The following is a 13,478-nucleotide window of genomic DNA, read 5'->3' as shown; positions in this document are numbered from 1 at the left end:
TTACTATATAAACACACACACACACAATATATACATATTCCTCATTAATGTGTCCATATGCATAAATCACTCTGGGTTTAACGAGGGATCTCCTCAGACTGGAATGGTTCAGTGAAGGCTCTTCTTTTTGGGGAGTACGGGGATGGGTTGTGGGTCCTACTGAGTTCGGGAAAGGGCGAACAATAGAATAGTGAAACACTGTATACATAAGGAGATTTGAAATTCAATCCTGCCTCCATTTAAGCCATGACTCGGGATGTTTTAGTATCAAGGATAACGTTACCATTCATATAGGGTATGTACTGTACCTACCAAATATTATACGGCTCTATAAAGAAATGATCATGGAAAGCAGAGTCCTATTTGCTACAATGTATGTAAAGAGACATTTTAAATACCTCTTACTGCTTTTTTATAATAAAGATGTTGAGAATAATGCTGGACCCACTGCCAAAACGTCCATTGACTTTAAAGGGCCAAGGTTTAACCCTAGATTATTAACTGGCCCATATTATTAACATTACCAAGAAGCAGGGAATAAGCCAAGTGAACCAAGAGATCTGCATTACATCACATCACCTAAGACGCATTTGGAGCTGCAGTCACCACAGGAATCCCAATATAGGAACAAACTTTCAGTTTCAATTGTCCTTTCATGTTTCTATGAAGGTACATCTACACTGCAGCTGGGGGCGAGCCTCCCAGTCCCAGCAGCCAGAGATGAGTGTGATAAAAATAGCTATGTGGACATGACAGCTCAGGCTAGCTACTCAAGTTCAGACCCAGAGCTTGGGCTTGGACATAGGCAGCTAGCCCAAGCCATCACCTGTGCTACAATGTCCATCCTGCTATTTTTAGCACGCTCAAGCAGAGCTAATGCATGTCTGTCTACCCCAACTGGAAAGCATGCTCCCAGCTCCCATGTAGACCTAGTCCTTTAACTGTAACTTAGGATAACAAAAAAGATTCATCTCTTACTAACCTCTTTTTCCAATCCCGATTCTACAAAAAACAGTGAGCATCCACAGAAGTCATCTGAGTTACTACACCCTGGTCTGCATTAAAATAGAAATAGGTTTTACAAAATGTATGCAATAAACTAATATAACAGAATGCAAAAATCATATGTTTCAGGTTGGATTCCATGGTTCACATAGCTAGTGGCTTGTTTATCACAGCATAATGTTTTTCTGAACAGCTGGCAAAGCACTCTAAGAGCCTTTACATTTCAGCTATTGGCGGTTTTGCACCAGTTGAGTCATCCCTTTGGTAGTATAGTCATCAATACAAAAGGAATCCAGTCTGAAACCTTCTTGGTTGGGTTAGAGATGTTAGAGATGGATTAGAGATACTAGGTCACCCATGCCTTCACCCTGCAAATACCTGCCATCTGTTGGGGATGGTTTGAGTACAATTATATCAGCCTTGCCATAACCCAGTAGAAGGGATGGATGGCTTCCTCCCAATTGAAATGATTCTATGTTTGTATAGATCATAGGAATTTCTATGCTAGAATTCATTTTAAAAAGATATAAATACAGCCTTCATCCGACAGATATACTGTGCCAACTGCTATTAGCACTGATACTCCATGTACCCTCTGTGAACCAGCCATGGGAGTCATATCTGTAGTGCTCCCAGCAGTTACCCATGTGCTCCTGACCTCTGTCGACATGTATGCCCCAGCTGCCTCACCCTTTGACCTTCCCACATTTCCTGTGACCTGGATTCAGCCCACTACTGTGTAATGTGCTGGGAGATGCCTAGAATACTGAGTGTGCTGGGACAGTTGAAATGTAGCATTGAACATCTGTATTGGACATTATCTGTTTTCAGTTACAATTTCTTGTTTTCTCACAAATGAACATTTTTCTGTAACCTGACTGAGAATTTCACAGTGGAACTACACCTCTACCCCGATATAACGCTGTCTTCGGGAGCCAAAAAAATCTTACGTGTTATAGGTGAAACTGCATTATATCGAACTTGCTTTGATCCACCGGACCGCACAGCCCCGGCCCCCCAGAGCACTGCTTTACCGCGTTATATCCAAATTCGTGTTATATCGGGTCGCGTTATATTGCGGTAGAGGTGTATATTATTAAGCTGTACTTTAACGCAAAAGAATTCCCACTGTACTCAAGTTAAAAACAAGCAAATTGGCACACAAGCAAGCAAACAAATTTTTCAAAGGTGATGTTTACTTTAAAATTGAGAATGCAGGCTTGCTCTGGAGAAAAGCAGAGCTGCTTTTAAAATCTAGAAAAACAATTACAAAAATTACATACTTAGTCGAACTGAGACCCTCAATGGTCGACATCATTTCATCATAAGTATCTTCTTCCATCCTTCCCTTCTGGGATGTATTTCTAAATATATACAGAAAGACACAAAAGCTATTAAGCATCAAATCAATTTCTGGCTTATGAATGTGATGCATCTCTACTCAGACTTCCAAAATGTGCTGTAGAATATATGCACAGTGTAGATGTCACATACTGCTATGGTTATTCATCATTGTCACCTAATTACAAATATCCTTAAAAATATATCAAACCAACAATATGATCTCCAAAATAAATCCAAGAAACTATTTAAACAAATATAAATCATTCCAATACTTTATTACACACTGAAGCCAAACTCAGGTCTTATCAAAGCAAAAATACAATTTACTTATGTCCATTTTCTGAAAAATTTCAAACAAAACTTTAAAAAAAACTATTGGGAACATTCTCAATTACTGCTAATATGAACATCAAAAAGGAATGGCACACAAAAGTATAAATTTCTCTAAAGTTACCCTCCTTCCATACACAAACAGCATCTCACTTACTTTCCTATAAAAAGAAGGATATGGAGTCAATGAGGAAATATGGGGCGTCTAGAGTGACAGAACAAGTACAGAAGTATAAGGAGAAAGGAGGAACTCACTTATAGTTTACAAGTGAAGAGGGACATAACTGTTCTTGTCTAGATCCATGCAGACTAACACAGAGAGAGACACATTTAATGTAATACAACAGCTCCAGCAGATTAATTAACAACAATCAAATTAATCATTCAAGACAAATTATTTTGAAGGCAGTCTTTTCTCAAGATGAAAAATCTCATCCTAGAGAAGTTTTCATGAGAAGTCTGAAAGACCAAATTTGGTGTGGCTGGTTATTCGTGAGAGACATTAGCTGCAATATCCATCATTCAGAAAGAGTCGGCTCTAACTTAATAAAGCATAAGCGCAGCTAAAAAGCATCTTGTGATTAAATGCAATATTTAAAAACCGGACTTTACAAATTGTTCTACTGAAGATGAATATGAGACCTGTATATGCAACCATGAGATATTTTAAATGTCTCAGACACCAGTTCATCTTGGAATGATGTACCCTGCAGGCTGGAGAACAATACAATAACCAGGGCCAGCCGGCTCCAGGCACCAGCTAAGGAAGCAGGTGCTTGGGGTGGCCAACGCATAGGGACGGCACTCCATACGGTATTGGAGTGGTCTGTCCGGGTCTTTGGCGGGAATTCGGCGACGGGTCCCTCATTCCCTCTCTTCCTCCTTGAGCTGCCGCCGAAGTGCCGCCGAAGAGGAGGAGAAGGAGTGAAGGAGCCACCGCTGAAGAAGCGGCACGATTGAGCTGCCGCTGAAGTGCCGCCGCTCATCTTTTTTTTGGCCGCTTTGGGGTGGCAGAAAGCTGGAGCCGGCCCTGACAATAACTTCATCGAACAGAGTATGTATAAAGAAATGGCCAAAGCTTGCTATTGTGAATGAGAATGAAAAGGGGGTGTAGAATAACTACCAGGAAAAATTCTGTCACTGATAATTTGTGGGATGGCTATGTCACACCAGAACACAACTAGGGCAACCAGTAGGGAACAAGTAAACCTTGCAGAGCTCAAAACTAGTTTTAAGATTTGCAGGCTCATAGAGCCACTGTATTTGACTTCATTAAAAACATCTAATTTACTACCGAAGTTATTCTTCAACCAAGATCCAATTTTCTTCTTGCTAAACAGAAACAGGTGCAGTGTATCTGAAATTGATCTAGAGTGAAAGTTCTCTGGGGCAGGTACTGTTTTATTACTTCTTTGTACAGTGCCTACCACAATAGGTCTTCCTGCCAATCTAGGGTTTTTTGTTTTAATAAAGTCACATCATTACAGTATGTCAAATTGTAATGGGACCACACGGAACAAAACAACGGTGCTGGACTTACCTATCTGAAGTCTTTTGACGACCTGTAGAATTCAAAGGTATCTCCTAAACAAAAGGATTTGTGAGTGAGTTATACATTTTATAAACTAGAAAAAATATTTTACATGGCTGGTAAGAGAAAGCTACTTAAGACACAGTGATACAGCACAAGTGGGAGGAACTCAACTGACAACTCATACTGCAGCTCTTTGTTCCCCAGTAGGCAAGCAGACACAGAGGAGCTGCAGAGGTGTTGTGTAGAGCATTACATGGTGTTTGATTAGCATATAAGTTTGGGTTAGCTGAGAGAAAGATTCATCTCTTTCATTTACTTTTCAGCGCCAGAAGATCTAAGATTCAAACACCATATCATAACTTGGTGTTATGTAAGCAGTGAGGGGAAACGGAGAATGCTGCAGGGTTAGAGATGCTATCCGTCAGAGGGGACATTACAGTGAGATCTCTTTTGGATCTAGTGGGTCCTGGGGTGAAAGTTAAGATCCAAAAAGGACAGAGAATAACTGTGATGCACTGGAGACAACATCACCTCTCTCAGTAAGATGAGCTTAATGGCTGATTTATTTACTTACAGTCACTGCACTACCATGGCCCAGATTCAGCAAAGCACTTAATTAAAATAAAGCTGAACATCAATAGAATTTACATTTGTGCTAAAGTTAGGCATGGGCTTAATTACTTTGCAAAATCAGAGCCTAAACTGCTACCTTTAAAATCCTCTCTGAAATTCCAGGAGTATAAAAAGGAGAAGAATAAATCCTGTTTTATTCTTCACGGTAGCACTGTCAAGCTAATTAAGGTTTCCATTGAGAAAAGCAGTTGTGGCCCCCTCCAGACTGGGGCTACGTTTTAAATTGATCCAGAAACTGAAGCTGGTGCAGGATGCAGCAATCCTCTTGTTATGTGATTAACCTTTCCATTCATCCTATGCTCTGTTATCTACACTGGCCTGTTCATGTCTGGGTTGATTCTATGGTCTGGTTATATGATCACTGGTGTGTGTGTTGCCTTCCTGCTTCCTACTCCCTATCCCTATTTTGTTTTCTGGTGCTCTCTCCTTAAACTCGGTGTTTCTGTTCCTGCTTAAAGCTGTGTGTGTGTGCACAGCACTGGGCGTCACACTCTCTCTCTTTCACACACACACACACACACACACACACACACACACACACACACGAATAAAAAAAAGTGCCAATCCAACCATCACCTTTCTTTGTCTCCCACTTGGAACTGAAGATTCACTGCTGACACTTTCTCTGTGGTTCAGGTGGGCAAAGGGCCTGGCTGCTCCCCAGGACTCCAAATAACGTGTCATACGGACAGAGGCTCGCATCTTCAGCCCATCGTTCACTCGTGTTTTAGGGAGATGATTATTCAAAGTACGCTGTTTAGACTAAAAGTAAGAGAGACACATTTACATATAAAAAAAGTACACTGCACTCTGAAGCTCTGTTGGATTTGTACCTCAGAGCCACACAACTATGTAGGACCTTGGTCTCCAGGGATATGGTACTACATATAGAATCATAGAATCATAGAATATCAGAGTTGGAAGGGACCTCAAGAGGTCATCTAGTCCAACCCCCTGCTCAGAGCAGGACCAATTCCCAGCTAAATCATCCCAGCCAGGGCTTTGTCGAGCCGGACCTTAAAAACCTCCAAGGAAGGAGACTCCATTTTTTTCCCCATCTTATATGGAACCAATCACCAGAGACCCCAACCATCAAAAAATCCCCAAATGTGCTTTGTTGCTTCCAACTGATTTCTAGTAAAGTCAGTAAAAGGAAAGGAGAAAATTCGAAAGAGGCTCCTGCTCCCACTCACATACGTGAACCCTAATACTCTGTCAGTCCTCAAAGAGAGACCTCGAGAAGGAGACTTGCTGAAGCAAAGCCACAGGGGTCTCTGAGGTTTCCCTGGCCCTGCCCCCCTGTCCTGCCTGGCTCATGTCAGCATCTCTCTCTGAGGTCACCACCTCCCTAACACCTTTGAGCAATTCACCTCCTCAACAGCAGAATGGAATCTTCTTGTCCTTTCTAGTAACCTCCAGTGCCAACCCCACTCCTTGTAGGATGAGTTCCTGCTACCTCCCCCTCCGTGTCCTTGACAGCTGATCCAGGAGGGATTCTGGCAGCAGTGAAGTGGGTTGCGGGGAGGTTGAGATCTTGCCCCAAGTCATCCCAGACACTAATGCTAAGCCACACGATGGCAGCATCTAGTGTCAGTGGTGTCCAAGCACTATTTCAACCCCACAGTTTTCGATGAACTTCCCACAAAGGGCAACAGAGGGTCCTGTGGCACCTTTGAGACTAACAGAAGTACTGGGAGCATAAGCTTTCGTGGGTCAGAACCTCACTTCTTCAGATGCAAGTAATGGAAATCTCCAGAGGCAGGTATATATCAGTGTGGAGATAACGAGGTTAGTTCAATCAGGGAGGGTGAGGTGCTCTGCTAGCAGTTGAGGTGTGAACACCAAGGGAGGAGAAACTGTTTCTGTAGTTGGATAGCCATTCACAGTCTTTGTTTAATCCTGATCTGATGGTGTCAAATTTGCAGATGAACTGAAGCTCAGCAGTTTCTCTTTGGAGTCTGGTCCTGAACTTTTTTTGCTGTAAGATGGCTACCTTAACATCTGCTATTGTGTGGCCAGGGAGGTTGAAGTGTTCTCCTACAGGTTTTTGTACATTGCCATTCCTGATATCTGACTTGTGTCCATTTATCCTCTTGCGTAGTGACTGTCCAGTTTGGCCAATGTACATAGCAGAGGGGCATTGCTGGCCAGAGTGCCATCCTTGATTCCCCATCCCATCTTGTTCAACTCTAGTTTAAGCAAAGCATAAACTGAACTGCCTGAGGTTCCCTGCTTGGAAAACTGCTCTGATTCAACCTTCTGGCTTTCTGGACCACGTGTAGCATCATCAGAGATCGCAGAGTCTTGCAGACAGATGAAGGGATTTCCTCACTGTCAGAGGAAAGTCAAGGCAGGACGAAACCATAAGCATGAGGTCTTGGGTACATGATGCAGAGGGATCCACACAATGGTTGGGAGGAAGCTTGACAGAGTTCAACAAAGCTCATCCCTGGATTGCAACGGAGATTATGTCCTTCTGCCATGGATGAGTAGCAAAGGAACATATAAGCCTCGTAATGCCCCTTCATGTGACCAAAAGCAGCTGACACATTAGGGATAACTGGGGTAATAAAAGCATCATATCTTAGATAGTGCACTGATGAATAATCATATCCTCATATTTTAGGCATCTCCAGGAGCGCCAGAGCCATTTTAATGGAGATATATCAAATCACGCTGATGAGTATACACACAGAATAGTGTAAAGCACTCAATCACCTGCATGTCTTCGTAGTACCCAGTCTGTAATTTAAAACAGCTAAAGAAGACAATTTGATTTGTTTGCTGCAAATTCTTTTTCTTTCCAATCTTTGGATACTTGGATTTAAAGGAAATTACGTGGCCTCATAGTTCCTAATTACAGGGAGATAAAAATTTGCATACTGCTTCAAGCTATTATTAATCAATGAGATTGTACAGGAATCACTTGATGATTGCCCTGTTCTGTTCATTCGCTTTGAAGCATCTGGCATTGGCTGCTGTCAGAAGACAGAATACTAGACTAGATGGACCTTTGGTCTGACTCAGTGTGGCCATTCTTATGTTCTTAGGGGTTCTTGTGATTATTTTGAAGTTGTAGAAATAAGTAACGCCCAAACAACTTCACCTCCCCATAAAACTGGGTGGGAGGGGAATATTACATTCCCTTAGAAATGTTATGTACCTTTTAAAAAAATAGCACATCTGACAACTGTGTTGTATTTGTATACAACATGTGTGTAGGGAGGCGTATCTAGGTACGGTAAAAAGTACTAGACACCAAGCATGCAAGAGAAAAAGCAGGTTGTTACTTAGGAATTCTATGAAATGTTGAATAACTCTCAGTTGTTCGCTGAACATACATTGATATTTTGTTCTCAGTAAAAAAGCATGATTATGGTCAGAAACGTGATCCGTGAAAAGGGCACCTTTCTTACCCAATAGAGCAGTGATCCAGCTCTGTATATTCACAGTCCTTCCTATCTGCTTGCCTTACTGACCAAGACAAAATTCTGCTCTCAGTTATACGTGTACCACCTTCATAGAAATCAAAGGCACTTACACAAGCAGAACTAAGGATATAATTTAGAGCTATGGAAGAGGGAATTCAATTCTATTCTGGCTGAGGTATTAACTGTAAATTAAATTTTAAGTGCAGAATCTTTACTACTGATGACGCATAAGGGAGAAAGGACCCAGCTTGGTTTTAGATCTCAAGTGGAGTTTTCAGGACTAGCAGCTTAGGGAAAAAAAACCCAAAAATATACTTTCACTTGGGACTTGTCTACACTGCAAAGTTGTCAACAAAACTTTCACGGGTACTTAAAAAAGCCCCCCTGTGAAAGACAAAAGTTTTGCCAACGCAAGTGGCAGTGTGAACGCAGCTTTGTCGGCAGAAGCGCTCTCCTGCCGACAAAGCTAACGCCACTCACGGGGCTGGAAGTATTTTGTCGGCAAAAGTGCCGACAAAGTACCGAAAAAGAGCGTTTACACACTGCATGGTGTAGACAAGCCCTTGTGAACTGAGAAAATTTAACCTTGAACATTCTATGGTGCCATTTTTTTTTCAAAACACTTTTCAGAATACCAGTTTAACTGCACCAGGGGTGGGAAAGATCATATTCTTTAAATTACAAACCGTTTGAATGGCGATATTGCTGAAGAGAAATTTGAAAAACTGCCTGTGACAGTCCATATCCCTATGTTCACCCTTTTTACAAAACTATTTTGTAAAACGATTTTGTACAAAGCATGCCTTATGAGGTATCATTTGACAACTCAATCTGTTGATCATTCTTGTCCTGGTAAAATATGTGTGGCAACGTTGTATGTAAAGTTGCATGTCTACTGTATGACATTCCTGAGATGTGTTCCCATTTCAAAAGAGCAGGCACAAACCAGTTCCTCAGAGACAAAAGGCAAACTGACGCCTCAGCCAGGTGTCAACAAAATCAAGTGGACTATCATCCAGCTAAGCGGCCATTCTTTGGCAGGAAAAAGGGTGTGAGCGAGAAATGTACAGCTTGGCAAAAGAACAGCTGGAAGTTCCCACGCAATCAGATTTTCTATTGCCTGAACCCCAGCTGGCGATGATTTTCAAAGAAGAGAACGGCTATAAGAAAGGGGCAGGGCCACCCAGAGGATTCAGGGGGCCTGGGGCAAAGCAATTTTTGGGGCCCCTTCCATAAAAAAAAGTTGCAATGTTATAGAATACTATATTCTTGTGGGGCTTGGAGCCTGAGGCAAATTGCCCCACTTGCCCCCCCGGGCAGCTCTGGAAAGGGGAGCAAACTTCCCAGATCTCTCCCTTCATCTCTACTCACAGCATCGACAACACTTGAAAGATAAAGGAAGCATCATCGGACTGGGGAGAGATCCTGGCTGAAAGATTCAGCCAGTAAGATTGCTAGAATATATGGTGAGAGAGCTCCACCAAATCCACCCTTCCCACACACTCTGCAAATACATTCTGCAGTGACAGGTAGCTCCTTGCAGCTGCCCACGTTCCCTCCCTGCTCCAGTAATAATCCCTAATGTAGCTAGCCACAGTAGTAGCTAATGGGACCTGGCTGGGGACTCGGGCAGCTGCTTCACTCAACAGCATAAATTTCTTGCTCCCAAGGTACTCAGTTCAACCATGAGATACACCATCTGGTAACTCCAGCCCAAGGTGCATATAGATTTCAGCTGAGTTGGAGGAATGATGGGAAGAAAAGAGGGGAAGTAACCAGAGCAGAGGGACCTAAAAACAAACAACAGCCGGGGGGGGGGGGGGAAAGGTGGCTCCTAGCAGGTTTAGAAAGTTTCTGATGGATGCTCTAAGTGTCTGTCTGCTCTGGCTATTCATTTTTCTTACTTCTATCTGTTAAATGGGAATTTAATAGCAAACTGGAGCATCTCAGTATGATCAGTGTTTGAAGAGTGGCTTCCAGGGCTATTGACACAGAATACAGAAATGAGTGAGTTATACATGGAGGTTACATAAAGCCTCCTAGATAGGACTCCTAATCAAAACAACAAAGCAGATAACACAAGCTTTTTCAGAGTCTCTACTACCTGAGCCACAGAACTCCTATCGGGGAACATAAGAACAGCAAGAGTTGGGTTTCAACAGGAACAAAACTTTCATATTTCCGAGGGCGTGACAAAGAAGGATCAGTGGTACCAGTCAACAAGGTCTGTGTACAAGAAAACACTACAGAAGCCGAGCTCTAGGCATATTACTTCCATAAGCAAAATGGCAAATGTTCACTCACAGTCATCCAGTTAATGAACAGTTTTGCTATTAATTAACATTTTGCTACCCTAGATGGATGCCTGTTCTGTCTGCAGCACTGAGCCAGCCCTGACTGCACTAGCATACCCAGGGAAGCTCAGGAACATATAGGCACATAATCCATGCTCAGGGAAACCAATGAAATACAGGAACTGTTGGACTTCATTGCAATAAACTTCACAAGCCAAGCTCTGGATGTGACATAGCAGAGCCCAGCCTCAGATAGTATTTCAGGAGTGCCCCAGAGTCTCTTCTTTTGATTCTTTATTTGTTTTTCATTATAAAACTCTCAAAACTGTTAAACACCCAAGTGGCTTATTTTGCTTGTTTACAGGTAGCCAGAGAAGAGCGTGATCTATAGGGAGGAGAATTCGAGGCATCCCTTTGTCTCATTTGTAACGCTAGCACTTCATCCTGAAATAGAGTGTATTGGGGTAATAATGAAAGATAGTGAATAGCGTGAACAACTGAGGAAGGGCTGATGGTGATGAAGCCCCAGCTTGGCGCTAATTCAGAGACTAATCACACTAGAGAACCCTTATAGATGTGGATGTATTTTCCACTTCTGACACACAAGAGGAGGATTGAGGAAGGCTTTAAGGAATACAGAGGATCTCTGTTGGGCAGACAGTCTCAGTAGTTAACAAGTATTCATGTGCGACCGTCACCCTCGAACATCCATTTCTGGGGACAGCAGTAATAAATGAATGTTTAACATTTGGCTACTGAGGTATCTATGGTGAAGCTACTTGTATATCCTACACTGAACGCTATTTACAACAAGCTTTCCTTCAGAGAGAGTGGGCAGATCAATTTCATAATTATTGGCTTTAGGAGCTTTAGACATTTTTGAGATGGACTTTACCGCAGAGTTTTTCCTTTGAAATTCAGGATTATTATATAGTTCAGCTTTATGCAAAGCCTTTCTCCATGAACTGCTTTGCATGACACACACATCAAATAATAGATAAGCATGCATTTTTGTCCCTCTCTAGTGGCTGGACCATGTAAGACATCTGTAAGTCTGCTATTGCCTTCAAGCTAATGGACCTTTAACTCAGATAGTACAGCCACATGCTTTCAGATCCAGAGATCCTGCATTCAAACCACACAGATAACCCATATACTCTCTCTCTCTCACACACACACACACACACAAATTATATTCCTGAACTAAAACACACAAGCATATATATATTTTAAATGTAGACACATACCCTTGGGTCAATCACCAAGTAGGTTTTGATGTTCATTGCTTCAAGGTATGGGTCTCTCAGGTGTCCATTCCCTTCTTCCACTTCGTAAGCTTTGCCTAGGTGATTTAGCGTTGCTTCAGTGATGTGTACACGACTAGAGTGGGGAAAAGGAACAAAAGGCCTAAACATGTAGGGAAAGGTCAGTTTAAGCAACTCATTTACATTTCAATGGCCCCCGTTGACATTTCTGTGCTTTTCAACAGCTTTGGCAGACAACTCCAGGATCCTGCCAGCAGTTCAAACAGCATTGCTTATTTGTGATCCTTCACAGTACATTATACAATACAACTTTATTTGTGTTGCGTCTTTCATACCATGCATATCCCAAAACACTTCCTAGTACTAAGTAATACATGAAAGTAAATAGCAGAGGGATAGAGAAATTAAGAGGTGCAGGCAAGGGTAGAAGAAATATCGTCAATGAAGATTTGGTGACTGACAAGGCAAAGAGACAGAGGAAGGTTGTTCCAGATGACAGGAACTTCAGAGAATGCTCTCTCTCTCTCACCCTCCCCCCCCCACACACACACAAGTTAAATTGTGTGGAGGGATGAGTCCTGTGCTAGACAGGCAGAGGGAATATCAGCAAAGTGGGCTGGAGCAAATCCATGGAAGGTTTAACAACAAGGAGGGCAATTCTGAGCATGTATATTTTTCTGGAGAGAGCAATCAGAAGCCTAGCAGCAACAGTGCAGGTCTCTGAACAGGATCTGCTATTACTCCCATGCATTCATTCTGATCACATGAGCCTTGTCTTGAATATTTTGTTGCACTAGGTAATCAGAAGGAATCAGGTGTTTGTGCAACCCCTTTCTATAGAATTGCTCAATAAAAGACATTCTGAATAATTAAATGTGTTAATATAATAAAATAACAATAATGATCCTTTCACTTACATGCGTCTCTGTAGCTATAGATTTACCCTATTTTATAGATGGAGTAATTTAGGCAGAGAGAGGTTAAATAATCTGCCCAAGGTCACACACTCACTCAACTACAGAGGTGGGAAGAGAACCCAGTCACTGACTTTAAAATGGAATTTGTGAGAGGGTTCGGATGGCTCACCTGATTACAGCAAGAAATAGGTTAATGGCAGGTCCCCACTCCCTTTCCCTGCACATGTGCTCAATGGAAGGGTCGGAGACTGCTGACCAATCAGATTTCCCAGGAGGAAAGGTAGCTCTTTGGGAGTCAATAGGTGCCTTGGAGCAGGGAGGGCTGAGCCCCCGTCCTGGCTGCACTTAGCCCCACAGCGACTGGAGATGTTTCTGTTTTGTTTACTGGCAACTGGCCTATGAGTCTATTTTGTTGCAATTCTGACCTCAGCTTTAACCAGCCTAAGAGGACTTTCTAGAATGAAATTTTATAAGATGCCCTAAATCATTATTATTTGTGTCCAGTCGCAACTGTAAAATGCTAAGTGACACCCCAAAATTAACCAGGGCTTATTTAGAGACAGTCTCCCATTCAGCTAATTCTTTAGGAATTTCCAATATACTAGAACCATTCAAATGCAACCTCTGTTAGACAATATCTTGATTCAAGAATTTACTCAGCTGCATATTATGATTAACAGCAAAAGATGCTTTTTTTAAGCCTACACAATAAATGCAGCACACTT

General features: G+C 42.2%; 1 protein-coding gene across 2 annotated transcripts in view; it reads right to left on the bottom strand.

Annotated features, from left to right (window-relative positions):
- Window positions 1-13,478, bottom strand: part of ADCY7 (adenylate cyclase 7) — a 116,004-nt gene that overhangs the window by 17,920 nt on the left and 84,606 nt on the right. The window contains exons 10-15 of one of the 2 annotated variants that reach the window (XM_034788880.1): window positions 11,819-11,951; window positions 5,423-5,608; window positions 4,220-4,263; window positions 2,935-2,988; window positions 2,289-2,369; window positions 983-1,055 (exon numbers count right to left, since the gene is read on the bottom strand). In XM_034788880.1, coding sequence (XP_034644771.1) covers window positions 983-1,055; window positions 2,289-2,369; window positions 2,935-2,988; window positions 4,220-4,263; window positions 5,423-5,608; window positions 11,819-11,951 — 571 coding nt within the window. The remainder of the gene's footprint in view (window positions 1-982; window positions 1,056-2,288; window positions 2,370-2,934; window positions 2,989-4,219; window positions 4,264-5,422; window positions 5,609-11,818; window positions 11,952-13,478) is intronic. The other variant, XM_034788881.1, reaches the window with a different exon arrangement.

Source organism: Trachemys scripta, chromosome 13 (genome assembly GCF_013100865.1).
Source record: "Trachemys scripta elegans isolate TJP31775 chromosome 13, CAS_Tse_1.0, whole genome shotgun sequence".
Taxonomy (NCBI): Eukaryota; Metazoa; Chordata; order Testudines; family Emydidae; genus Trachemys; species Trachemys scripta.
Note: the sequence above shows the minus strand (reverse complement) of the source record. Positions and strands in the feature narration are given on the sequence as shown.